Below are 27,742 nucleotides of genomic sequence, written 5' to 3' on the forward strand. Positions count from 1 at the left end.
CTGGCTGAAGCAGCAAGTAAGTGCCATGTACCCAGCCCGAAGTTTGCTTCTCATACAGTCTCCTTGGCAAAAGAGAGTGGCACCAACGCATCCCGGAGCCGGTAACCTCCTTCATTCACACGTAGCATTTTTACTGTATTTATTTCTGCACCCAAAACCTGTCCTCTTGGCAGTAAAAGTGCTACACTCAAAATGCTCATTTTGCAGCGAATTTTTTTGCAACCTTTTTCCTGTGTTTTCGTTGTGTTTTATGCAGCATTTTTTGGGGTACGGATTGCATATGTGCTTGTCTAGAGTAGATGTTTAATAAAGTTACTATTATTAAGTAAAAAATCGTGAAATACACAGGAAAACGCCGCTAAAAAGGTGTTGATTTTTTTTACTTTCTTATCGCTTTCTATGGATGAAAAATTGCTGGGTAATGCTGAAAGAATTGACGCTGAAAATTAAAAAAAAAAAAAGCTGCAGTTCTCAAATTCAGTCGAAAGAAAACCAAGCATGTGCATGAGATTTCTGAAATCTCATACCTTATGCTAATGCTGTAAAGAGCAACTTTTACTTCACATAAAAAAATGCAGCAAAAAACATGCTGCATGTGAACATAGCCTTAGGGTTAGAAATGTCACTGGTAATTAGTACATCACAGCTGGAGCCAAAGAATACACTTAAGTAGCTGCCTAGGTTGCAGACGGTGGTCTGGGCCTAGAGAAGCCGGACCCCCGGTTGCAGGGGATTGTGGCAAGGTGCTCGGACCTGTGGAGGAGGACGGCCGTCAGCCTAGCCCTATCACCGGTTCGGGACCGAAGACACGATGGGGTACACGGACCCTAGGTTGTGGACTAGCTTCAGGCAACCTGACAATTCACCTGAGGAGAACGGAGCCTTTACTATATGTTCCCACCCGCTCCAGAATCGGGGCATTAGCACAACAAGGGGGGATAGGAGTTTCCAACCAAAACGGTCCAGAAAATCCCAAGCGTGAGCCCTGAGAGCAAGTTCCCATACTTAGCCATAGTAGGGAGTGGGGCCCTTCTAGTTCCATGCTACTGGGCCATCAAGTTGAAGTCAAACTAAGTGACAGGAGGCAGGTCATGGATCACCAGGTAGCACCACTTGGTGACGGGACCCAGACAAGCTCCCCTCAGTGGCAGCGGTACCCAGAGACTTGGTTTACCCGGTTGTCAGTGTCTGCCTATGAACTGACTGAGTACGAGAGTGACCCCTGCATCCCCACGGCACCCCTTCACCGAGTCCCGGGGCACCCCCCTACCCGTGGAGGGTTATAACACCTTGTTGCCCCCGCTACATCACCCCAGGGTACTCCCAACGGCAGCGGTGGTACTCCAAATTACCACACACCACGGTTGGCGTCACGAACTATAACTCCCCTGTGAATACCCCCTTTTTATTCGAGTGGCCGCACGACCCCCGGGTCCGGAGACCCTCGAGCCACAGCGAACCCGGATCCGAGCAGCTCGGCTGCTTCCACGGGGGCAGTACACATGCATGCAAGCAGTATGCGATGCACATTACACAAGGCTGGAATGGAGGCCTGAAAAAAGTGAAGCCTTGGCTTTAATGTCATCATAAGAATCGTTGGCTTGAGTTTGCCAAAAAAGTATAAAAAGTGGACAGCAGCAGATTGGAAATGGGTGATCTGGATCGATAAGACGAAAGTCAATTGACTAGTCACTGATGGGTGAAAATGGGTCTGGAAAAAAAACAAGGGAAGTCACTTACTAATGGATTGAGAAATTGAAGGAACTGTCAAGTTCAGTGGAGGATCCTGATGATATGGGGTTGTTTCACACTCAAAAGTGGTGGTCTCAATGCTGAACTATATATGAGTATACTACAAAACGAGTGTGACAGCAGGACAATGATGCAAAGCATATGTCGAGATTGGCGAATAAATGGTTCAATTACAATGAAGTAGAGGTGCTGAATTGGCCTCCACAATCCCCAGACCTCAACCTAGTCAAACATATATGGTTAGGTTAGGTTAAAGAAAAAGCTGTATACATACTCAAGTGAGTAGACCAGTATGCACCAATATTGGGGATGTGTAGAAGAGATCTGGGATCAGATTTCGTTAGAGACATGCTGGAATCTGATGGAGAGCATGCCAAGAGGGATTCGGGCAATACTGAAAGCCAAAGGTGGATTTACAGAATACTAACAAAATAATACAAATTAAGATTTAGATTTTTAAGAGCAAAACAGTAACAATGCAGTGACTGACAAGAATTTCCATAAATAATTATATGCTAAAAAGTTGCAAGTCAGCTTGTCTATAAAATGCAGAAGTCTCAAGCTCAAAGCTGTAGTGGATGGTGAAATATGGAGCCTGAAAGTCAAAAGTTCAAAACATTGTTATTCTTTTGCTTGTCATTGTATGTACAGACAGTGATAAGGAGTAGCAGTGCAGTTTAAGTCCACTTACGTTCCCTTTAAAGGGAACCTATCATGTAAAAAATGTTATTAACCTGTAGATAAAGGGAAGAAATTTCATTCACTTTTCAGTATACACTGAACGGTGGCTGTAACTATAAAAAGGCACTGATAGGTATCTGGGATTTTAGTGTGGGACAGTTTTAGAATGCTATTAACCTGCAGATAAATCCCATATCTGCAGGTTAATACATTCTTTGACATGACAGGTTCCCGTTAAAGGGATTCTGCCACCAGATTATTGCTATGTAATCTGAGGACAGCCTACTGTAGGGGTAAAACACATATTTAAGCAGTGTCTCTTATAAAGCTGCCTGCTCTTGTTTAATTGAAATAATTGCTTTAGCACAAAGAGATTATCATTGCTTGGACTATATTGCTTCATATACGTCACTTGTCCAAAAACCATCGGCCTCATACTTAGGTCCTACACCAACAATAATTTATACCCACCAAGAACCACAACAGGAGGTGTTTAAACCTAAAACAATCAACTTTATTAGCTCTATAAAATATTGACAATAAGGTGATCAAGCAGAGATCTACATTATATCATCACACTAGACGTGGCAGCATACCCATATTGCCTCAGTGAATCCCCATAGTGCCGGAAATGCACTATTATGAATACAATACTCAAGATCTCTTTATATGAAAAATTTCCAACATTAAATTTCAGCTCTAATGAATAAATTGGTTTGATTGGGGTTTGGATCCAAGGATCGCACTGTTATACCTTAGGGCCCCTGGTTTACAGGCATTTCTGCCTGAGCTCTGTTAACCATCCCATGCTCATCTAACATATATCTCAGTGGAACATAAACAATGCCATACCAATTCAAGCGACCAACAGAGCCACAGTGCAATTACTGAGCCCAGATTCCCCCCTCCTCCGTTTGTATAAGTCACTCCGGCAAGAGATAAATACACTGACCTGGCAATAGATAGTAATTGGTGTGCCCGTCCTACTATAGATTACTATAGATTACTATCTATTGCCAGGTCAGTGTATTTATCTCTTGCCGGAGTGACTTATACAAACGGAGGAGGGGGGAATCTGGGCTCAGTAATTGCACTGTGGCTCTGTTGGTCGCTTGAATTGGTATGGCATTGTTTATGTTCCACTGAGATATATGTTAGATGAGCATGGGATGGTTAACAGAGCTCAGGCAGAAATGCCTGTAAACCAGGGGCCCTAAGGTATAACAGTGCGATCCTTGGATCCAAACCCCAATCAAACCAATTTATTCATTAGAGCTGAAATTTAATGTTGGAAATTTTTCATATAAAGAGATCTTGAGTATTGTATTCATAATAGTGCATTTCCGGCACTATGGGGATTCACTGAGGCAATATGGGTATGCTGCCACGTCTAGTGTGATGATATAATGTAGATCTCTGCTTGATCACCTTATTGTCAATATTTTATAGAGCTAATAAAGTTGATTGTTTTAGGTTTAAACACCTCCTGTTGTGGTTCTTGGTGGGTATAAACTATATTGCTTCATGCCTGGTAGTCTAACACGCCCCCTTCTGTGATAAGCAGCTCACTGCCTATGGACATTGCATATAGAGAACCTGGTGTGGGCGGGAATAGGTTTCTCAGTTCTATTACATGCTACATCTAAAAACTCTGATTGTGTCATAACCACTGCACCCAGTAATCTAAAGGGAGCCTTACACGCAGCGATATTGCTAGCAATATCGCTAGTGAGCGTACCCTCACCCGTCGTTTGTGTGTCACGGGCAAATCGCTGCCCGTGGTGCACAACATCGCTAGGACCCGTCACAAATACTTACCTGCCTAGCGACGTCGCTGTGGCCGATGAACCGTCTCCTTTCTAAGGGGGCGGTTTGTGCTGCGTCACAGCAGCGTCACTAAGCGGCCGCCCAATGGAAGCAAAGGGGCGGCGATGAGCGGCCATAATATGCAGCCCCCCTCCTTCCTTCCTTATTGCCGGCGGCCGCAGGTAGGCTGTAGTTCGTTGTTCCCGAGGTGTCACACGTAGTGATGTGTGCTGCCTCGGGAACGACGAACAACCTGTGTCCTCAACAATCAACGATATTTTGAAAATGAATGACGTGTCAACGATGGACGATTCGGTGAGTATTTTCCATCCTTAACGGCCACTCGTTGTCAGACGCAACAAAGTCGCTAACGATGCAGGATGTGCGTCACGGAATCCGTGACCCCGGTGATATATCGTTAGATACGTTGTTGCGTGTAACGGGGCTTAAGTGATACATCATTGTATTCAGAGTCTCTTTGCCTAGATCATGTTACTCTCAGATGAGGCAGCAAAAAAATGCTGACAGATTCCTTTTAAAATGACTTTCCAACTTGTGGGCATGATAGGACCCCAATTTCTTTGTTATCTGCTATTTTTTCAAAAATCAAATATATAACAATACTATAAGACAGTATTTTCTTTCTTCTAACATAAATAAATATGACATTTTGATTCTGTCAATGCAGATTAATTAACTGTTGTAATTAAGTGTTGTAAGTGTTGTGAACCATTGACTGTGTAGTTCTGATTTTCATTCAGACGCATCACAATACCTTCAGCATCCATAATGAAGCTGTGCCGAGGAGAGCAATGTCATCTCTCTCTCTGTTTTGTAAACATATATTCCAAGAAATAAGACAAGGCATGCTCAACGAAGTGTATAGAGCAGGCCTGATAGACACCAGTGAGCATATAAATATGTATACATATATCTACTACAAATACCAGATATAAAATAGATATCCTGTATTTACATACAATACTGTGCAAAAGTCATAGACGTGTGGAAAAATGTTGCAATAACTAATCATATGCTAAATAGTTGTCATTCAAATTTATGTATGAGATAGCCAAGATGATAGTCTATAAACTGAAGATTGTCTCACTTGCAAAGCTGTAGTGGATGGTGAGATATGGAGCCTGAAAGTCAAAAGTTCAAAACATTGTTACCCTTTTGCTTGTCACTATGTGCAGTTGAAACACAGTCATTAACTGAAACCAAAACAGTTGTGTAGAAGACATAAACCCTTAGTTACCAGGCCAAATGTTGCAAATCTCACATGTGTCACTTTATATGGCAATAGCTTTGCAAGGTTTCAACATAACAGTGCTTTTGAGGCTTTTTTTTCATGACTCAGTAAATTTTAGGATAATGGTAAATTCAGGCCAATTTTTTGTGTGTTTATTTATAAAACATATCTGAAATTTAACAAAAATTTCTAAAAATTGGCAATTTTAAAATTTTGAATTATCCTTTTAATCCAGATAGTGACACCACATAAAATAGTTATTAAATAACATTTAGCTCATGCCTTTTTTACATCAGCCCCATCTGTAAAATGTACTTTTATTTTGTTAGGACGTTAGAAGCTTTAAAAATGCAGCCATAATTTTTCTTTCAAGGAAATTTACAAAACTTAATTTTCTGAGGCCTATTCAGTTTTGAAGTGACTTTGGGGAACCAATATGTTGGAAAACCTCCAAAAGTGATAGCATTTTAAAAACACCCCCCTCAACATATTCAAAACTGCTGTCAGATAGTTTATTAACCCTGCAGCTGCTTTTCAGGAATTAATACAAAGTGGCATGACAAGAAAGAAAAATGTTATTTTTACCACCCTTAATGTTACCAATTCTGAACAGGTCGCTATAGCCGGCAGATTCTAAGGCCATTATTTGGCTGTAAATTACCAATTCAACCATCGGAAACACGCAATCATGATCTCGGGATGGTGATTTGGCCAGGAATAATGGTGTCTTCAATGCTGTTAATCACATGAAGATACTTTTCCATCATGTCATCATGTACTACTATCATGTAGGCATTTGATTGGCTCAAATTTCATTCTGCAGCAGGTCAAGGAGCCCAAACTTATGGCCATTGTCATTGAGAAGTATCTTCAGTGTAAAGAAGAACAAAAAGTCCTGGAAAGGAAGATATGAGCACCACAAAGCCCTGATCTCACCATCATCAAGTTTGTATGGATTTGCTGAAGTCTCCAACCATAGAAGATCTTAGGTTTTTTCTCGAAGATGTTTCGAACAGTCTTCCAGCCAAGTTTCTTTAAAAAATTATGCTGTTTTGAATGCAAAGGATGTTAAAATTTCTATTTTTGAAAGCATTCTTACTTTTCGGCTTTTTTTCCACTCCTGCCTAAAAATTTTGAACAATATTGTATATCATGAGTAGATATTATATGGAAGTTTGGTTTGGCTGGTTCAGCCAGCCTTTAGATAAAGTTCTGTTCTGGACCCAGAATAATCTGAACTTCATTGGAATTCAATGATTGGGCAGTTCAGGTCTCCAACACATACAGCCAGCAATAAACAAAGTATTTCCGGGGGGGGAGGTGGGCAGGGTATTTCCATTTTTTTCTCTACACACTACATCCTATCACGCTGTTGTTACCCCCAGTGTGAGCTGTTCAAACACTGCAAACGGCTCACACTGGGCTGAGCACCGATTTTCTTCAACTACCACCAAAGATTTTCAATTGGATTGAGATCCGGTCTATTTGCAGGCCATGACATTGACCTTATGTGTCTTCTTTCAAGGAATGTTTTCACAGTTTTTGCTCTATGGCAGGATGCATTATCATCTTGATAAATGATTTCATCATCCCCAAACATCTTTTCAATTGATGGGATAAAAAGTGTCTAAAATTTCAATGTAAACTTGGGCATTTAATGAAGATGTAATGACAGCCATCTCCCCAGTGCCTTCACTTGACATGCAGCCCCATATCATCAATGCCTGTGGAAATTTACATGTTCTCTTCATGCAGTCTTTTTATTGTGTAGCCTTTCTGTATGCAAATCCCATTTCCTTTAGGCGGTTTTTTACATTTCAGTCACAGACATTAAGTCCAGTTTCCTTCCATTCGTTCCTCATTTGTTTTGTTGTGCATTTTCTGTTTTGGAGACATATTGCTTTAAGTTTCCAGTCTTGCCGCTATGATGTCTTCCTTGGTCTACTAGTATGTTTGCCTTTAACAACCTTCCCATGTTGTTTATATTTGGTCCGGATTTTAGACACAGCTGACTGTGAACAACCAACATCTTTTGCAACATTGCAACATTTACCCTCTTTTAAGAGTTTGATAATCCTCTCCTTTGTTTCAATTGACATCTCTCGTGTTGGAGCCATGATTCATGTCAGTCCACTTGGTGCAACAGCTCTGCAAGGTGTGATCACTCCTTTTTAGATGCAGACTAACGAGTAAATCTTATTTGAAGCTGGTGTTAGTTTTGGGAATGAAAATTTACAGGGGGATTCCATAATTTTTCCTCATAATTGAGTGATTCCATAATTTTTTCCCCCTGTTTGGTCTTGAAAAGTAACCGTTACTAGCTAGCACATTATGTTTTCATGATTTTTTTTAGTGTTTCTTAAAGCCAGAAAGTTGCCATTTGAAGTTACTTTAGTTTTATGCCATGTCTGTGATTTGCTTTTTTTAAACAAAAGTAAACAACTGAATGAACATCCTTAGAGCCAGGTGATTCCATAATTTTTGACAGGGCTTGTATGACAGTAGAGATAAATGGCAGAGGATCAGAATTAGGTAAGTAACACATATGCTCCCCCATGCTCCAATTCATAGCACACATCAGATGATGTCCACGACAGGTGTCTTGGAAACATTACCGTTTAAAGCCAGGATTCCCAAGACAAGGAGCATCGGCTGTGCCTTAAGTCCAGTGGAGACACATATTTTCTTGCTCTAGAAGCTCTATGAGATCTGTCAACTGTGCACTGCATGAGTCCTTTGCCTTAGTATAAAAGATCTGACTCATCAACAGAATGGAACTCGATCTTGCATGTCATTAATATGCATTGTGCCACTTTTATCTGTGTATCTGTTGATGAATGCAGCCCTATGGATGACATGTTTTCAATACTTGTGTATTACAAAATGTTATGTCTGTTTTCAAAATGCCCACACTCAGATGGCATTCATGGTAGCTACACAAGCCATCCACTGGTATGCTACAATTGTGTCACTGCACCAGCCAGAAATAAGCTGCCCCCAGTGTCGGACTGGGGTGTCTGGGGCCCACAGGGGGAATTGACTGTAGGGGCCCACCCTACAGTTATATACAACTGCTATATGCAACTGTCTGTTAACTGTGACACGGTTGGGGTAGCACACAAATAATTGCAGATGCAGTGCAGCCCTGATCGACATAGAAACAGGTAGCCCCGCGGCCTTGGCACTGCCACTGTTGGAGCTGCCTGGGGCCTCCTACCCTAGCCTAGCCCCTTATGGGAAGCACAGGGGCCCACTAAGGCCTGTGGCTCTATGTGAAGCTTGGGGGACCCACTAAGGCACAGGGCCCAGCAAGGGATCCCCTGGCAGCCCAGTAGGCCAGTCCGACCCTGGCTGCCCTAGTCACATGACAGGTCAAAAGGGGTAGCACAAAAATTGCTGGAAGAATAGCGGCAAAGGATCAATAACATCAGCAGGATTCCTTTTATTTTTTAAGTGTTTTTGACATTTAAAGAAAGACTATACCTTTAAATATTGCTTTCCTCTGTTGCTATTACATTTTTCATACACTAGCACAACATATTTAATTAAGCTAATTAAGAAGCCAGATAATGAGAGTTCCTGCTGGCATTAGTTATTCCCTTTCGGAAGTCTAAGGATTTCATAAAAACATTAATGATATTATACATGGCATGTAAATTGAAAACAGACTTTTTTCAACCCAATACTATCAGGAATTAATAACATTTTATAAGCCGATATATGCTGCTCTTAATTATTCTTACATTTCTACCTAAAATATAAAATGGGTCATAGATAATTAAAGCAGAAATTAGTTTGTTTTAGTAAAAAACAAGGGGATAACAAGTAACCAGTGCAGGAATATGGCTATAGAAGGGGGTGAGGTGGGTGACCAGGGCCCGGGGTGCTTGGGAGGGAAACTGTATGTGGGGGGGACACTCAGGCCAATCATCCTTGTCCAGGAAATGTATATAAAGAGCTAGGACAGACAACTGAAGAAAAGATTTTAAAGTCTAGCCAACTTTGGCTAGTGGAGCCTCATAACAAAACATGGTCTTTATATTGTCTTTTTTCACTACTCCTATTGTTTCTCTTCAATGTCTTCTTTCACCATCAAGTCATCTAACTGCAACTCAGAATAGATATTAGCTTCTAGATGCCCTTTTAAATAAACACTCTGAGGTCTCCTAGGACTATGTCTAACCCCTTTCAACCTCTTTAAACCCTTCATGACCTTCGACGTACCAATACATCCCAAGTTTTGTCTGTCCCTTTAATGCGGGCTCACGGGCTGAGCCTGCATGTTTCCCCTCACATGCCAAGTAATCTGATCATACTAAATGTGCAATTAACAGTCACGGTAGATCGGAGATCCACCCATGCCATACCTGTTAACCAATCTCTGATAGCAAGATTTAACGCACACCAGCAGGGAGCGTGTAAATCGCCTTCCCTATTAGCGGCCCTGTGTCGTGATGATGGTTTGCCGATGGATTGTCAGGACAGCCAAGGGTCAGCTGATGACCCCTGTCACCATTATGACGTAGTTCCTGTGAACGCCGCCTGAGCATCAGCTCAAGACGCAAGAAAATAAGCCCTCACAGAACCCCAAATCCTGAAAAATGAGATTGTTACGAATCTCAGACAATAGCAACAAAAGCGCAATTCTATTTTTTTCTTACAAACTTCTGAATTTTTTTCATTATTTAAATAAAGAAAAACTATACATGTTTGATATCCACAAACCCATATTGACCTGGACAATCATACTATCAGGTCAATTTTACTAAATAGTGAACATGATAAATAAAACCCCCCACAAAACAATTGCACATTTTTTACAATTTCACCGCACTCTACATTGTTTCCCACCTTCTAGTACAATATGTGGCAGAATGAATGACGTCATTCAAAAGTACAACTCGTCCAGCAAAAACCAAGCCCTCTTATGGCTATTTTGACTGAAAAAAAAGTTATTGCTCTTGGAAGAAGGAAGGGAAAAAGTGAAAATGAAAACAGCCCAGTAGTGAAGGGGTTAATGCAAATACCACCTTAGTAATGTCAAACTGTCCTTACAATTGAAATGGATGGTAACTAAGTAGTAAATAACAGCCCATTTGATTACAAAGTGCAAGACTTTTCATGTTGTTTATACTTACAGAAATAATCCAAAAATTACTCTTTTACTCCTTTGTGATGATGTAGACTGTTCTATGTAGATAACTAACTCAAACTGACAGTGTCACTGTCAGAGGTAACACAATCCTGGTATGACTGAAATGAACAATGTGCCATATATTCTGTAACAACCTTTTTGTCCTACATACTAATATGCTTGGCAGAGGGTTAATTTTGGCCTGTTTTTGGTAGTTCTAATGTCTGGATGGCTGGTGCCAGTGGTGGTGGTGATGATTGTGCTGCTGTCAGCAGTTCCCACTTTCTTAGCTGTGGTGTGGCTTTTTTTATTGTAAAAACTTAATGTTAGTGTTGTACAAAATACTTTTAACATCAATTATTCCGCCCTTGCCAGAAATATTTAATAAGAAATGTAAAGCTGGCATAAAGCTAAACGTGGCAGCAGTCTGCAATATAGGTGTGTCGAGAAAATCTGTCATATTTGACACTAGTAAAGCAGGTGTGCAAAACACACATTTCCATTTTTTTCAACTAAATTTAAATTCTTACCAAAAGTAACAAAATAAGAAATACTTGGTAGGTGCATAACTAAAAAACAAGCACCTGTAGCAGTGTCCTGTACTAGTGTGGTTTGTACGGATGTCAAATTTGACCAGTAAAACAGATGTGCAAAAAACATTGTGACACTCCCACTTTGAGGTAGACAGTTGCAGTGTATAGTCTGAATTTTAGATAATTTTCTTTTGTATTTTTTAAAAAAAAACAATTATTCTCTGCATCAAAAAAATTATTGTACAAGAAATTTTACAGTCCCTTGTGACAAAAAAACACACCTTCTGTTATGGGGGGGCCGGCAGATTAGGACCAGGGGTATATATCCCAATCGCCAGTCGGGGCCCACCGTGCTCCAGATGGTAATGGAGCTGCTGGCACCCTGTGGGTTAGGCGGAGACTATAGAGCTGAATGGCTCTGAGATAACTCAAGGAACCGGTCACGTGTGTAGGGACACGTCAGACCGGACGACAACCCAGTTAGCGTTTCGGTGGAGCGGACGCTACTCCGACCACGTGTGTAATAACATGTCAGGCCGGATGGTAACCAGTTAGCGTTGACCGAGAAGACCGCTGCGACAGCGCCCTGTCGGCCACGTGTGTAAGACACGTCAGGCCGAGCGGTCCTCCGATTAGCGTTTCTGGCCACCACTCAACTGGCCACGTGTGTAAAGGACACGTCAGACCAGGTATTCACACCAGTAGCATTAGACTGGGAAGCCGAGGATGATAATAGGGTTCACACACCCAATCCAGGAACACCCTGTTAACTTCACAGGGTTTCTGGGGTGCGCTGTCCGTGCGCGTAGAGGGCACAACCGGACAGGTGGCGCAGCAGGTACACTGTCCGTGTGCGTAGAGGGCACTCTCGGACAGGTGACGCAACAGGTATTCTGTCCGTGTGCGTAGGAGGCACAACTGAACAGGTGACGCAGCAGCCGCAGCCAAGTTAACGCCACTGGACTGCTCTAGCACAACAGGATCGGTAGCAAGGAAGCACGGTGCCTGACCCTCATGTGCTGAGCCACGAATCTTGGCGTGACAGGCACCGTTCGCCTAGCCCTACCTACCGCTTCCAACAAGGCTTATGCCACCAAGAACTCTAAATGAAGACTGCGCACCTCCATGTTGTCTCCAGCCCCTTTTATAACCTGGGTCCGCCCCAAACCCAGGGTGGCACCACCAAGGTCCAATAGCAGAGTGCCATATCATCAGCGATGTCACCAGCGGCTTATCCGGAACCGCCACGTCATTGATGACCTCATGGCAGCCACGCCCCAAACACTTCACCAGTCATCGTCTGACGACCAATGGTGAGGTGCCAGCTCATAGGGGCGAGCCAGTCCGGAGTTGCCACGTCATCAGGACACCTGACACCCTCTGCCCTATCAGAGCCTGCCACCTCACGGACATGCTCAGTGAGGTCCTTACCGGACCTAGCCTCTGATGCACTAAGTGCCTGAGCATGCTCAGTAGCCTCAGCAACAGGCTTAGAAAGCAGACTATCAGTGTGAGCATGCTCAGTAGGCACATCCCAGAACTTAGACACAGCACGAAGTCCAAGTACCTGTGCAAAGAGGCTGTTAGGGTTAATTGTGGGAGCATGCTCAGTAGCATGAACTGAGGACTTAGTCTCAGACATAACACAAACAGGCTGAGCATGCTCACTAGGCAAAACACCGGGCTTAGACTCTGGCTGGGGTAAATCGGCGCACGCATGCGCACTAGCCGCCTCTCCACACTTAGACATGGTGGAAGGAACAGCCAACTGGACGACCCGAGGCACGGCCAAGAACGGCAGCCGGCGCCAGGGCGCAACAGGAGCCACAGCAGACTGCTTGCGGCTATGGCGGCGCCGGTTCGTAACACCTTCTCACACTGATTTCAACTTTTTTTTCTTTAAAACTTATTGTGTTGTCTTGCTTCTGCTTGTTAGTACAATTATTGATGCCTGGATTGTTTGTCCACTGTTTTAATGCTTTCTCTTCCTGTTTCTATTATTGAGCTGTGACCATTGACAAACTCTCACTATCCTCTCACTCTTAGGCCCGTTTCACACGTCAGTGAAAAACAGTGACGTTTTTCACTGGCGTGTAAAACACGCACATGTCCCTGCGTGTGCCGTGAATCACGGCACACGTGGGTTGTCTAAGTGCAATCCGGGCTCCGTTATCCATGGCCCGTGATTGCACTTAGAAATCAACTCACCTGCGCCCGCTCCCGCTGTCCATGGTGCTGATCGCTCCCGCGACGCAGCATCCGGCCGGCGGTGACCACCGCAGCAGCTGCTTCCAGGTCGGCTGTGTCGCGCATAATGAATATGCGCGACAGTAATCAGCCGGCTTAGAAGCAGCAGGGAGGACGGGCGGCTGCAGAGGACATCGCTGGACGCCGGGTGAGTTAAAATGTCTATTATTTTAAATGCACGTTTTTTTCTGGCACGTGTTTCACGGACCACACCACTGCGTGGTCCGTGAAACATCAGTGATGCCAGAAAAAAATGGACATGTCTCCGTGCAGCAATCACGCACACGCGGGTACGCTGCACGGAGACACGTGCAGTGAAAAATCACTGACGTGTGAGCAGACCCATTCATTATAATGGGTCTGCGTATGTCAGTGATTCTGGTACGTTTAAAAAAAAGCACAAACGTACCAGAATCACTGACGTGTGAAAGGGGCCTTAAATTGTTGGATTTTCTTGCTTAGGGTTTTATTCAGGCTAGGATGGTCCCTCCTGATTGCCTGCACTATACCATGTGATATGATAGCTATGAAGCATTATGGGGATCCCTAAGGACATGTCACCATTTTGTGACTGTTGCAGTCTTCTGCAATGTATAAAAAAGCAGCAGTGTTATTTTGGTGATTTGCTCAAATTGTTCGAATTTGCAGAAATCTGCAATAAATCTGCATAAAATTTGATATACTGTACATTCAAATTGTATACACACCCAACATTGAAACTGTAGAACCGGAAGGTAAAGTTGTGGAATTATGAACATCACATGATTCATAGACATGTTAATGATGTACAAATGATGAAAATATGGAAACAATTTTTTGTAAACATCTCACTCTTATATGCTTCTCATGCTATCAATGAGCATTCATGTTGCTCATGCTACAGTGACCATTCTGCATGCCGAAAAGTGTACCCATGGCCTAAAGCATTTCTGAACTTGTTTCCCATTGAGTATCTAAGGGGTACTTTGCACATTGTGACATCGTTACTGCGATCTCGTCGGGGTCAAATCGAAAGTGACGCACATCCGGTGCCGGTAACGACGTCGCAACGTGTAAAGCCTAGAAGCACCGATAAACGATCGCAAAAGCTTCGAAAATCGGTGATCTGTGTAGTGTCGGTCATTTCCATAATTTAGCTGCAGTGACAGGTACAATGTTGTTCCTCGTTCCTGCGGCAGCACACATCGCTGTGTATGAAGCCGCAGGAGCGAGGAACATCTCCTTACCTGTGTCCCGCCTGCAATGAGGAAGGAAGGAGGTGGGCGGTGTGTTTACGGCCCACTCATCTCGGCCCTCCGCTTCTATTGGCCGTCTGCCGTGTGATGTCGCTGTGACGCCGCACGACCCGCCCCCTTAGGAAGGAGGCGAGTCGCCACCCAGAATGACGTCGCAGGGCAGGTAAGTGCGTGTGAAGCTGCCGTAGCAATAATGTTTGCTACGGCAGCTATCACAAGATATCGCATCTGCGACAGGGGCGGGGATTATCGCGCTCGGCATTGCTACAATCAGCTAGCGATGTCACAGTGTGCAAAGTACCCCTAAGACTTCACTGGCTGGCAATTGCGTTTCTCAGACACCATTAATACCCTCATTGATAGCAAGTTAAGGCTTACCTGCGCATGACGCTCATGCTCTATACTAAAAAGAAAAAGAGTTGCTTTGATACTTTTGTTGGTATTTTTTCATCATTTCCATATCGTTAACATATCTATCCATCCTGTGATTTCCATAATTCCATGACTTTTCCTTCTTGCTGCAATTTCAATGTTGAGATTAGATATATGTACTGTATATATTAAAACATAGCTTTTAGAGTTATAAAACAAGAGGGGCTAAATCATGTTCACTATTAAATTAATTATATGTCATCTCTTCTATCATGAAATTACACACAAAAATATGCATACTATGACTGTAAATATAATATTAATACTGTATAAAGCAACAAGATATAGATGCAAGGGCTAAGGTAAGGTATAGGTTTTAGTTAAAAAAAAAAGTTTTCCTGAAAAATACATTGATGATCTATCCCTTTAAAGGGACTCTTTCAGCACAAAATGACTGTTCAAACCAACCACAGGCACTCATTTCATCCTTAGCGTGGCCAAATAGTTAAAAGTATTTTCCACCTACTTTTTTGGCATCAATCTCCACCCTTCCCTAGCTCCAATATAGCCAAATATCAATATGTCAAAATGTCAATATATGAAAACAAGTAGGAGGAAAGTTGGACTAAACTGCTGGGCCCCACTGTCACGAGTGTCTTCAAACAATAGGAGACTTGTGACAGATTTGAGACCAAAGTCTCACATTCTGTTATGAGACTCTGGATTTTAAATTGCTTTTTTTTGGTGCAGCGAGAGTTAATGTAATGTTCCTTGCTAGTAGCTCTTGATTAGTTCACCTCAAGTGCAGCCAGTTTGATACCATTCCCATCCCCTTTAAATAGTCACATGATCCATCACCTGATGCCGGTGATAGAATTAATTCTGTTTCTGACCACCTTGGAGAGAGGAAATTCTCTAGGCACTGCTGTTGATCTGCTGCTGGAGTTTTTGCGGTGCTACTGTTTGAAGCCGTGTTGCCTGCAGCTTTGGTGTCTGTCTGACGCCGTGAAGTTTGTTTATATCCTTTTGTCTATGTCTCCTGTCTGTCCTCCTTCTCCTGTGTGTTGTTACTGTAGTGGTAACGTCTAGTGCACTCACAAGCCTTGTCACTATACAGGTTGAGTGGAGGGACAGTAAGGAACTAGGCATGTGACATTGAGAAGGGTAAGGACTCATATAGTGACTCTAGGGGAGCTTAGAGACGAGACATAGGTTAGTGTCAGGAGGCGTCTCATCCCCTGCTCCCTACCGTTAGAGTCCTCCTCTTCTTTACCATTTCCATTGATATTCGTGTATCTCGCTGTGTGCCGGACAGTCGTTTATCCATGTATATCTGTCATGCTGTGTTTCAGAAATGCACCAGTCCGTGTGTGACACATGCCATGGGTGGATCAAGTGTTTGTGCTTGGCTTGAACAGTCATTTTGTGATGGCAGATGCCCTTGAACATAAAATAGCAATATGTGGTTGATGGGTGGCTAATAACTGATACTCTACTGTGAAAAAGAATGAAGGGATTATGGAATAGGGCTTTGTATGGATATGTCACTGATGGGCCACTATGGACAGATAAATATTAAAGATCCTTAATACTCTATTAGTCATTCTGCAGATTAGTAGGGATTTAAGGTTTGATCAAGAACTTGCCCTCACTGTGTAATCCCCCCAAAAAACCCTTCAGGTGCCATGTCAGGGGTAGCACTACTGGATAAGTTGTTGATATAAATGTTTTAGACTGTTCTTCAAAGTTTTCGTTTTATCACAACTTTAAGTTATTTCATATAATAAAATAGATATCTATATATATAATTGCCTTATTCTGTCTGTCTGTCTGTCTGTCTGTCTATCTGTCTGTCTGTCTGTCTGTCTATCTGTCTGTCTGTCTGTCTGTCATGCTCCGAAATTGTGTCCTTACGGTGACACAAAGCTGATTGGCCGCTGGGCTCGCCATGGCCCCGCCCCCCCACACGGATTGGCCTCTCGCCCCGGCTCTCTGCAGGCCCCGCCCCCCTCACGCAATGCACGCTCGCTCTGGCCCAACTGACACGGAGCTCCGATTCCCAGGTGAGTACACACACACACATCAGATCACACTCACTCTCACACTCACTCTCACACACACCTCACACATCACAACATGCTGGGATATCGCTTGCTTCTACACCGGCTCCGTCAGGATCCCGGCAGCGCCACACATAACCTTGCGATGCTGGGATCTTGACGGAGGCCGTGAAAGCTGGTAACCATTATACACATCGGGTAACTAAGGTCCCTTAGTTACCCGATGTGTATCATAGTTACCAGTGTACACCGGCTCACACTCACTCTCACACACACCTCACACATACATCACATCGCATCCACACATCAAGGTCCTGCAGCTGCGGAACATACACACACATAACAGCACACACACACACACACACAAATCAGATCACACTCACACACACCTCACACATCACATCGCATCCAAATACTCACAACATCCTGGGATATCGCTTGCTTCTCGGCGGCGATACTGTGCTGTTGTGAGCTTCCAGGACCTGCCGGGGGATCACATGGCCAGAAGCATGTGATATCCCCGGATGTTGTGAGTATCAGCGCGTATGTGCAATATCGTCAGTGTCTATGTGTGTCTTTGTGTGTGAGTGTATGCGATCGGGTGTGTGTGAGTGTATGCGATCGGGTGTGTGTGAGTGTATGCGATCGGGTGGGTGTGAGTGTATGCGATCGGGTGTGTGTGAGTGTATGCGATCGGGTGTGTGTGAGTGTATGCGATCGGGTGTGTGTGAGTGTATGCGATCGGGTGTGTGTGAGTGTATGCGATCGGGTGGGTGTGTGTGGGTGTGTGTGAGTGTATGCGATCGGATCTGTGAGTGTCGGCAGAGGAGCACGGCGTGCTGGAGGAGGCTGAGAGGAGAGAGGCTGAACCTGGGGAAGGCTGGGATGGGGAGGCTGATGCTGGAGACGGAGAGGCTGATGCTGGCGCAGCATGGCGGATGGAGCACGTTTGGGAGTGCGCAGCATGGCGGATGGAGCACGTTTGGGAGTGCGCAGTATGGCGGATGGAGCACGTTTGGGAGTGCGCAGCATGGCGGATGGAGCACGTTTGGGAGTGCGCAGCATGGCGGATGGAGCACGTTTGGGAGTGCGCAGCATGGCGGATGGAGCACGTTTGGGAGTGCGCAGCATGGCGGATGGAGCACGTTTGGGAGTGCGCAGCATGGCGGATGGAGCACGTTTGGGAGTGCGCAGCAAGGCGGATGGAGCACGTTTGGGAGTGCGCAGCATGGCGGATGGAGCACGTTTGGGAGTGCGCAGCATGGCTGATGGAGCACGTTTGGGAGTGCGCAGCATGGTGGATGGAGCACGTTTGGGAGTGCGCAGCATGGCGGATGGAGCACGTTTGGGAGTGCGCAGCATGGCGGATGGAGCACGTTTGGGAGAGCGCAGCATGGCGGATGGAGCACGTTTGGGAGTGCGCAGCATGGCGGATGGAGCACGTTTGGAAATGCGCAGCATGGCGGATGGAGCACGTTTGGGAGTGCGCAGCATGGGGGATGCAGCACGATGGGGAGTGCGGAGTATGGCGGATGGAGCACGTTTGGGAGTGCGCAGCATGGAGGATGCAGCACGATGGGGAGTGCGGAGTATGGCGGATGGAGCACGTTTGGGAGTGTGCAGCATGGCGGATGGACTACGTTTGGGAGTGCGCAGCATGGCGGATGGAGCACGTTTGGGAGTGCGCAGCATGGGAGATGGAGCACGATGGGGAGTGCGCAGCATGGCGGATGGAGCACGTTTGGGAGTGCGCAGCATGGGGGATGGAGCATGATGGGGAGTGCGCAGCATGGCGGATGGAGCACGTTTGGGAGTGCGCAGCATGGCGGATGGAGCACGTTTGGGAGTGCGCAGCATGGCGAATGGAGCACGTTTGGGAGTGCGCAGGATGGGAGATGGAGCACGATGGGGGGTGCGCAGCATAGGGGATGGAGCACGTTTGGGAGTGCGCAGCATGGCGGATGGAGCACGTTTGGGAGTGCGCAGCATGGGGGATGGAGCACGTTTGGGAGTGCGCAGCATGGGAGATGGAGCACGATGGGGAGTGCGCAGCATGGCGGATGGAGCACGTTTGGGAGTGCGCAGCATGGGGAATGGAGCACGATGGGGAGTGTGCTGCATGGCGGATGGAGCACGTTTGGGAGTGCGCAGCATGGCGGATGGAGCACGTTTGGGAGTGCGCAGGATGGGAGATGGAGCACGATGGGGGGTGCGCAGCATACGGGATGGAGCACGATGGGGAGTGCGCTGCATGGGGGATGGAGCACGATGGGAAGTGCACACCTCCCCCCAACACACACACATACGCGCGCGCGCGCACTGCACAACACACCACACCACACACACACACTGGGAACCACAAACAACTGCCCTACACAGACACCCACAGACAACGCTGCACACACAAATATACGCACATACCGCACAACACGCACATTGCACAAAACATACCTCCCCCCAAAACACACCACACACACACAAACTGCGCAACACACACACAACGCTACAGACACACAGCGCTCCACAAACAACGCAACACACAAACAACACCGCTCTCACCCCCCATCACACCCAGACAACATCCAGAACATGTACAGCGCCCTACACAAACACTTGGTAACTACACACAACAACATCTATATATATATATATATATATATATAACAAAAATCATACATGAACTACACAATACGTAAATTCTAGAATACCCGATGCGTAGAATCGGGCCACCTTCTAGTATTCACATAATCATCCTGATCATGCAAAACATACAATAAAATATATAGCAATATGAAAAAATATTATAGGCCAAAATTTTGCAAGCTAAAATAATTTAATCATAACGTAGCTGACAACATGTTCCATCTATTCTACCTCCACCTATACTTTCAGAGGTAAGAGCTCTCTCCAAGTCTACCAGTGGAGTCAATACAACCAGCAGCTGGATGATACGCAATTTCTAATTTATAAAAGCAATGGCTGAGTATTCCTTATTAAGGACATAGCTTTTATGTCCCATGCATCATAAATCAGATGTACATTATATGACATTGTACTTCAGAACTCAAGTATGAATAGCAATTACTGACGGCTGCTAGGACTCCTTGTAAGCCGTATGCAGAGCTGATTGCATGTTGGAAAACACCTTCAGGGGTGGAAGGAGGAAGCTATTCACAATCACAGAGACAGTATACACTGACGAGACGCTCTTCAGGAATAAAGAGATCCAGGTTCTGAGAGGAGAAACGCAGCTTTCTGACGACCGCTACCTATCAAGCTGCCTTGTCGTTGCTCGGCTCTAATGACTACTTTATATTGTTCTACCGATATGATAAATATATGAAGAACCACATATGTGATATTAAACTGAAGCTAGAAGTAGAAGGAGTGATGATGCCACATTTCACCTTTATCTGAGAAATTATAAAACAAAATAATGATCTTTTTACATGAGAAGATAAAATGAACGTTATTGGACAATAAAAGTCTTTAAAGTTGGAGAGACACACGCATTCATGTTACGACGCGGGTACGGTATATTATTGGGGATTGCTATCGCTTGGCAAATTGCTTTCTAATATACTTGCTGATGTTCCTTATGTATGATTTTTTTTTTCATTTCTGCTGACATCCCTGCATTCTTCTTGGCCTTCTCTCCGTCCATGGTCAAGCACAGAATGTCATATATAAGCTAACTCACAAAAAGAGGAATTAAATTCAGAAAAATTCACAGCAAAAAAGGGCAACAATGTTTTACCTGCCCAGGCCACAGAATCAAATGCACTCACAGGATGCAGCAAAACCCCTTAATAAAGATGGAGCAACCACCCACACACTACCAGTTCATGGAGGGGGTGATTGCTTAGTATTAAAATTGCACGCAAAAGGCTTATATAGGGCGCCGCTCACACATATACACCACAGTTCAAAAGTTTAGGGTCACTTAGATATTTCCTTATTTTTTAAAGAAAAGCACTTTTTTTTTTCTATGAAGCTAACATTAAATTAAACAGAAATACACTATACATTGTTAATGTGGTAAATGCCTATTCTAGCTTCAAACGTCTGCTTTTTAATGCAATATCTACATAGGTGTATAGAGGCCCATTTCCAACAACCACCACTCCAGTGTTCTAATGGTACATTGTGTTTGCTAACTGTGTTAGAAGGCTAATGGATGTTTAGAAATCCCTTGTAAACCCTTGTGCAAGTATTTTAGCACAGCTGAACACAGTTTTGCTCATTAGAGAAGCGATTCAACTGACCTTCCTTTGAGCGCCATTTTTTTTTTGTCTGGTTGCACACTACATCCAATTGTGCTGCTGTTACCCCCAGTGTGAACCGTTCAAACACTGCAAGCAGCTCGCACTGGGCCGAGCACCGAGCATCCGCGAGTACAGTGATGCTCGCGCGAATGGTAGTGGTGTTCATACGTAAAGCACTTGAACTCCGAATCCGAACTCTATTTTTTGTGTAAAGTCTGTGTTTGGTATGAACACTGAACCACGAATACACCCATCTCTATTCAACACTGGCAACTAGAGATGAGCGGACCCGAACTTTAAAGTTTAGTGTTTGTATCGAACATAGACTTTACAAAAAAAGTGTTTGAATTCGGAGTTCAGGTGCTTTACGTATACAAACCACTTGAGCGAGCATCGCTGTGCTCGGTTATGCTCAGTGCTCAGCCCAGTGCGAGCCCTTTGCAGTGTTTGAATGGCTCACAATGGGGGTTAACTCAGTGGTCAGTGACTTCTGATGAGGATCAGGTCAAGTCTGAGTCCAAAACAGAACTTTATCTAATGTCTGGTATAGCCCGCAGAACCCAAACTTTCACGGGTCCGCTCATCTTTACTGCTAACTGTACCATGCATGAATATATAATGTTTTCACCTGGAGTAAATGCCACTGTTCTACTATATCTGGCATTTATGTTGTTATTTCGCACCTCTCCATCATTGATATTGCCCCCTCATCCTTATATATATTGTAATTTTAGTCAAGTTGGAATGGTCCTCAAGAAAACTCCCATAGAAAAGAATTGAGGATCGTAGTCACTTGGACACAACTAGATGTACAAAGAAGGAAAAGGGGTCATATCCCAGTAATGGAGGGGATCAGGAACAAAAGAAAATCAATGCCAGATTTAGGAGAACAATGGCATTTACACTAGAAAAATTCACATTTATGGCAAGAGACCGGTTCACTTTAAAGAGGGGGTATCCAGAATATAACATTAATGGCCCATTCATTACAATACAGCAATATCATCTACAGTCATTCAAGTAGACACCGATACAGATAGTGCTGGGAGCAGCAGGAGCGAGACCATAACTTATATTTCTGGGGCGATATTAGGGGTTGGAAATGAGATTAGTCCATAATAATAGCCCATTAATATTATGTGATGGAATACACACTTAACACATGGCTTCCATAATCAATACAATATTGAAAATATATAAAAACATTATATCTACATCTGCAAATTTCTTCCAGTCTATAACATATTCATGAAGCATCCTGCCCTCCGAGAAAATGAACTGTAATCAATCAAATTAACAAAAGAATGACTTACTTGACTTTCAGGCTGGCCAGCATCGCTTTATCAATCCTGCAAGAATAAAATCGATGAACCAATTAATTATTCAGTTTTCACTTATTGTACACAAAGCTTTAACAAGTGCGAATCGACTTAGAGATTAGATGGAGTTGTCACAGCTAAAATCTGTATCTGATTGATCGTCCTTTAAAGCAAAGCAACTTCATCAGCAGAAACGTAAATGACCGCTGCATTTATAGCGGGAAAGGAAACTGCAGCTCCGGGACAGAAAATGTATTATGTAAACTGATTATGGCATCTGAATATATTGAATGGCGATGACTGCACTCCCCGGCTGGAAAAGATTAATAAATATATGGAAAGTCCGGAATATTTTATTTAATATTTGCACTTTATTTTAAATTATGAAATGTGAAACGTCATAACTTTAACGCCTTCGCGACGGTATGTCCTAAATCATGAAGGGGTGATCACTACTTGCTGCTGTGGTGAGCCGGTGCTGATTCCCACACATCTGCTGATTTGTACAACAGATATAAGTGCCTCGCAGGCGCAGGTGGATCCACAATACATCCGCGTCTGTAAACAATTTAAATTGCACTGTCAACATGTGACAACTTTAAGGGCAATTTATTAACACCTAAAATCAGACCAGATATAACTAAAGCTGGTGTCACACATAGCGACAGCGACAACGACATCGCTGTTACGTCACCATTTTCTGTGACGTAACAGCGACCTTGTAAGTCACTGTTATGATCGCTGCTTAGCTGTCAAACACAGCAGACGCAGCAGCGATCATAACGTCGCTACATGTGCAGAGAGCAGGGAGCCGCGCACACTGCTTAGCGCTGGCTCCCTGCTCTCCTAGCTACAGTACACATCGGGTTAATTAACCCGATGTGTACTGCAGCTACATGTCACAGTGCAGAGAGCAGGGAGCCGCGCACACTGCTTAGCGCTGGCTCCTTGCTCTCCTAGCTACAATACACATAGGGTTAATTACCCGATGTGTACTGCAGCTACATATGCAGAGAGCAGGGAGCCGCGCACACTGCTTAGCGCTGGCTCCTTGCTCTCCTAGCTACAATACACATAGGGTTAATTACCCGATGTGTACTGCAGCTACATGTGCACAGAGCAGGAGCCGGCACTAGCAGCAAGAGCGGCGGAGGCTGGTAACGAAGGTAAATATCGGGTAACCAGGGAAAGGTCTTCCCTTGGTTACCCTATGTTTACAGTGGTTACAGCTTTCCGCAGCTGCCAGACGCCGGCTCCTGCTCCCTGCTCGCTTCATTTCGTCGCTCTCTCGCTGTCACACACAGCGATTTGTGCTTCACGGCGAGAGAGCGACGACGAAAAAATGAAGCAGGACATTCAGCAACGAGCAACGACCTCACAGCAGGGGCCAGCTCGTTGCTGGATGTCACACACAGCGACAGCGACGGGACGTCGCTGCAACATCACAGAAAATGGTGACGTAGCAGCGACGTCGTTGTCGTCGTCGCTGTGTGTGACACCACCTTAAACCAGACAAATTTATCACAGGGTCACACAGTGTCTGATAAGATTAACAGATTGAACTGAACGTATTTAGACAATTTTCTCTTTCTTGCATCATCTCCTAATTTATACTAATATTTTGACCCAAAATAATTTATACATTTATAAATCATGCTTTTTGTGTCACCGTTTAGGACACATTTCACAACTACCAAGTAAAACCAAAAAGCAGCTAAAATAAAACAGTGGCAGATTTTGCTCAGTTACTCTCCTCTATGGGTATTTTAAATTTAGGAGAATGAGAATGTAAGCAAGAACAAACAAAAAAGGAGGTGTTAGGGGGAGTTAACACCTGCCAACCTCTGATCAGCCACTTGTTTGCTGATAGGCATTCATTTAAAGGGAATCTGTCAGCAGGTTTTTGCTGCCTCATCTTAGTGCACAAAAACCTAGTTAGATACGAGAGACAGGGTTTATATACATAAACCCAGAGAAAAAAAAACACCTTTAAAATATACAACTTTATTTAACAACTGCAAATTCACCAACAAGTGCACATATAAAAACCAGGCTGCTACACATACAAATCAGGGAAAGGGGCCCAGGACTAATGTCCCTAATGTCTCCCTTCCTGACCGCGGAGGTTGGCACCCTAATATAGCGTTATGGTGCCCCCGCTCACCAAAGACTAGACCTTATGTCCATATACTCGATATATTAAAAGTGCTGCTGTTCTAAATGAGTGGCCTACAAAAATTACAGTGAGTAACAAGGCAATACCCGCACTTATCCCAACCAATTTACAGTATCTAGATGGATTTACACAATTGTGATATTTCAACCATCCAATGATATATCTTGGTAAATATATATTATTCAGAACAAGTTCATAATAGGTCAATAAAGATGTTTCCATCTACCCATATATCTCAAATAGCCATTACAAGGGTCAGGCAAAGCATAATTAGTATGTGTACAATAATACCCATCATACATAAATGATAAAAATCATTTTCAAAATAGCCAAATGGCCCAGTACTTGGCTACAAGTTCGCAGCCCATTGCCCAACGCCAAAAGATAGTCAGTTTGAGGTTCATCAGGGGCTGTCTTCAATCAGACCACATCTATGGCAGGCTGTAACAATAATGCAAATTATTAATCAGTGGCCACCTTATTGTAGTGGTCCACAGAGGGACTTATAGTACTCACTTTGATGCCATACTATTCAGGAACTGTCCCCAATCAGACCATAGGTTGTTACAGCTCCTAGGTGAGCTGTAACACCAGTACACATTGCTAATCTATGCCCACCTCCTTCCAATAGTTCTCCCAAAGGGATTCATGTACTCACTCCGGGGTCATACCGCTCCACATGGATCAAACTGCCAGTACTGGCAAAATGGTGGCTAATGAAGCATATCCGGCCCATATTATATGATCTTCCAGCACACACAGCGCAGAAGCGCAACGCTACTGACTCGCCCACCCCAGGGCTATGGGACACCCGGTGCCGGGCCGGACTAGTCCGGTGGTAGTCAGTGGTGGCTGGGCCCGGCTCCGTGGCCCTGGTGGGTGTCAGTATAATATGTGGCTGATGACTTTAAGTTTGTGTTCGTGACGCCACCTGTGGTATGCAGCTATTAAGCCGCCGCTGCTGTGTAAGGCCTCCGGGGTGATGAAGTGGCAGCAATGGTGGTACTGCTCCCCACAGGTGGAGCGGTGCCCCGGGACACAGTTGGTGCTTGTGGAAGTCTATGGTGTTGTGTGACTAGCACGGTGCAGGGCCGACAAGCAATGAAAGAAACAGGCACAAACAGTAGTCTCCTTACCTTCTTCTCTTTTACTCGGCAGAAGTTTAGTCCAGGGAGACCGTCACAGATGGTAAAGATGGTCCGGCCGGCCTGGAAGTGCCTGGGGTGATCTTTGGCCAGTTGAGTATGAGGCCTACTCCTTAATCTTTCTTTGCTGTTTTAGGACACTGCACTTTGGGTTAGCAATTGCCCTCTTGCTGCTGGGACTGGTGGTTCGTCCCTTTTTCTGTGGGGTAGACTGCGCAGGCCCTCTCTGGTGCTTCTCTGCTGGAGTCCACACCAGGCCCTTGGGATGCAGCTGTACCTTCAGATTGCTTCTGGGCCAGGGGGCTTGCAGCTCTCCTGCCCTCCGGATTCAGCTACCAGGGATGGATTTTATGCCCTGGCAACTACAGACTCCGATGTCCGAGTCTCTGCTGTGCCTCTCTGCTCCCCTTGCTTCACTGGGCCAAGCTATCCCAGCTCTAGGCCCCAGTTTCACAAGGCAGCACTACTCTGCGTCTGCACTCTTTCACTCCTGTCTCCAGACTAAAACTACTTCCTCCCTTCAGCCAGACTTAAGGAATGCTCCCTGAAGTTCCAGGTTCAGAGCTCCCTCTGCTGGCCGGAGGGAGAACTGTGTTGGGGTGTTAACTTACTGGCCAATAGATCTCCCAATTACCTCCAGGCTCAGCATTAACCCTTTGGGAGGGCAATGCTGTTGTGGCGACCAGGTCCTGGGGCGCCACACTACTGCACTGCACATTCCCGGACCCACATGCGTTCCAGCCCTTGCTCCCACCTGCTCACACAGAGCAGAAGCGCTAACATAATTTCAAGTTTCCGGAGATAGAAAAATTTCCTCCCCCTAGTACACAATCCTCCACTGCCCATTCCTGAGACCAAATGCGTTCCAGCCCTCGCTAACACCTGCTCACACAGACCAGAAGAGCTACGTCATTTCCGGTTTCTGTGTATAGAAGATACATCCCCCCAGTATATAATCCTCCAATGAGCATTCCCAGAACCACATGCGTTCCAACCCTCGCTAGTATACAGTGTGTCCACCCATATCCTGTCCACCACCATTAACTTGAGAACGGCATCAGCTATAGGCATAGAAGTGGTGTCTAGGAATAGTAAAGTAGCCATGCACTACGCAATGAAACCACCTATAGCGTCACCTGGTGGAAAACAACAGAGTTAGCATTTTTATATCGAAAACGGAACGAGATAGAGAAAAAAGTGAATTACAAAGTTGTAGGGCATCATCAATTCAATACGAATCGACACCTTGCATACAGAAATGCTATGATTAGAACGTGTAAAACTCACAAGGCTGTGGACGTGAAGCGATACCTCATGGAGACCTTCCTAGAAGTCATTGGGTATGGTGGCTATGTGGAGTGGCCTCCATGCTCTACTGACCTGACCCCATTGGACTTTTTTCTGTGAGGTCACATCAAACAACAGGTGTATGCGACCCCTCCACCAACACTGCAGGACCTACGACATATCACAAATGCTTGTGCAAATGTGTCACCTACCATATTGCACAACGTGCAGCAAGATACAGTATGCTGTCCAGAGTCCAGATGTGCATTGCAGCTGACAGTGGCCACTTTGAGCATCAATGTTAAATGTGTGCCATATGCGTGACCAGCATTCAATGTTTTGGGGGGGTCATGGGTTTCAAATCATAGCATTTCTGTATGCAAGGTGTCAATTCGTATTGAATTGATTATGCCCTACAATTTTTTAATCCACTTTTTTTCACTATCTCGTTCCATTTTCGAAATAAAACTGCTAACTC

At 44.7% G+C, this 27,742-nt stretch overlaps 1 protein-coding gene across 3 annotated transcripts in view; it reads right to left on the reverse strand.

The window, feature by feature from the left end:
• Positions 1 to 27,742, reverse strand: part of RAP1GAP2 (RAP1 GTPase activating protein 2) — a 1,154,914-nt gene that overhangs the window by 847,538 nt on the left and 279,634 nt on the right. For all 3 annotated transcript variants that reach the window (XM_075335284.1, XM_075335285.1, XM_075335283.1), the window contains one exon: positions 22,651 to 22,686. In XM_075335284.1, coding sequence (XP_075191399.1) covers positions 22,651 to 22,673 — 23 coding nt within the window. In that variant the 5' untranslated portion in view covers positions 22,674 to 22,686. The remainder of the gene's footprint in view (positions 1 to 22,650; positions 22,687 to 27,742) is intronic.

Source organism: Anomaloglossus baeobatrachus, chromosome 2 (assembly GCF_048569485.1).
Source record: "Anomaloglossus baeobatrachus isolate aAnoBae1 chromosome 2, aAnoBae1.hap1, whole genome shotgun sequence".
NCBI classification, from domain to species: Eukaryota; Metazoa; Chordata; class Amphibia; order Anura; family Aromobatidae; genus Anomaloglossus; species Anomaloglossus baeobatrachus.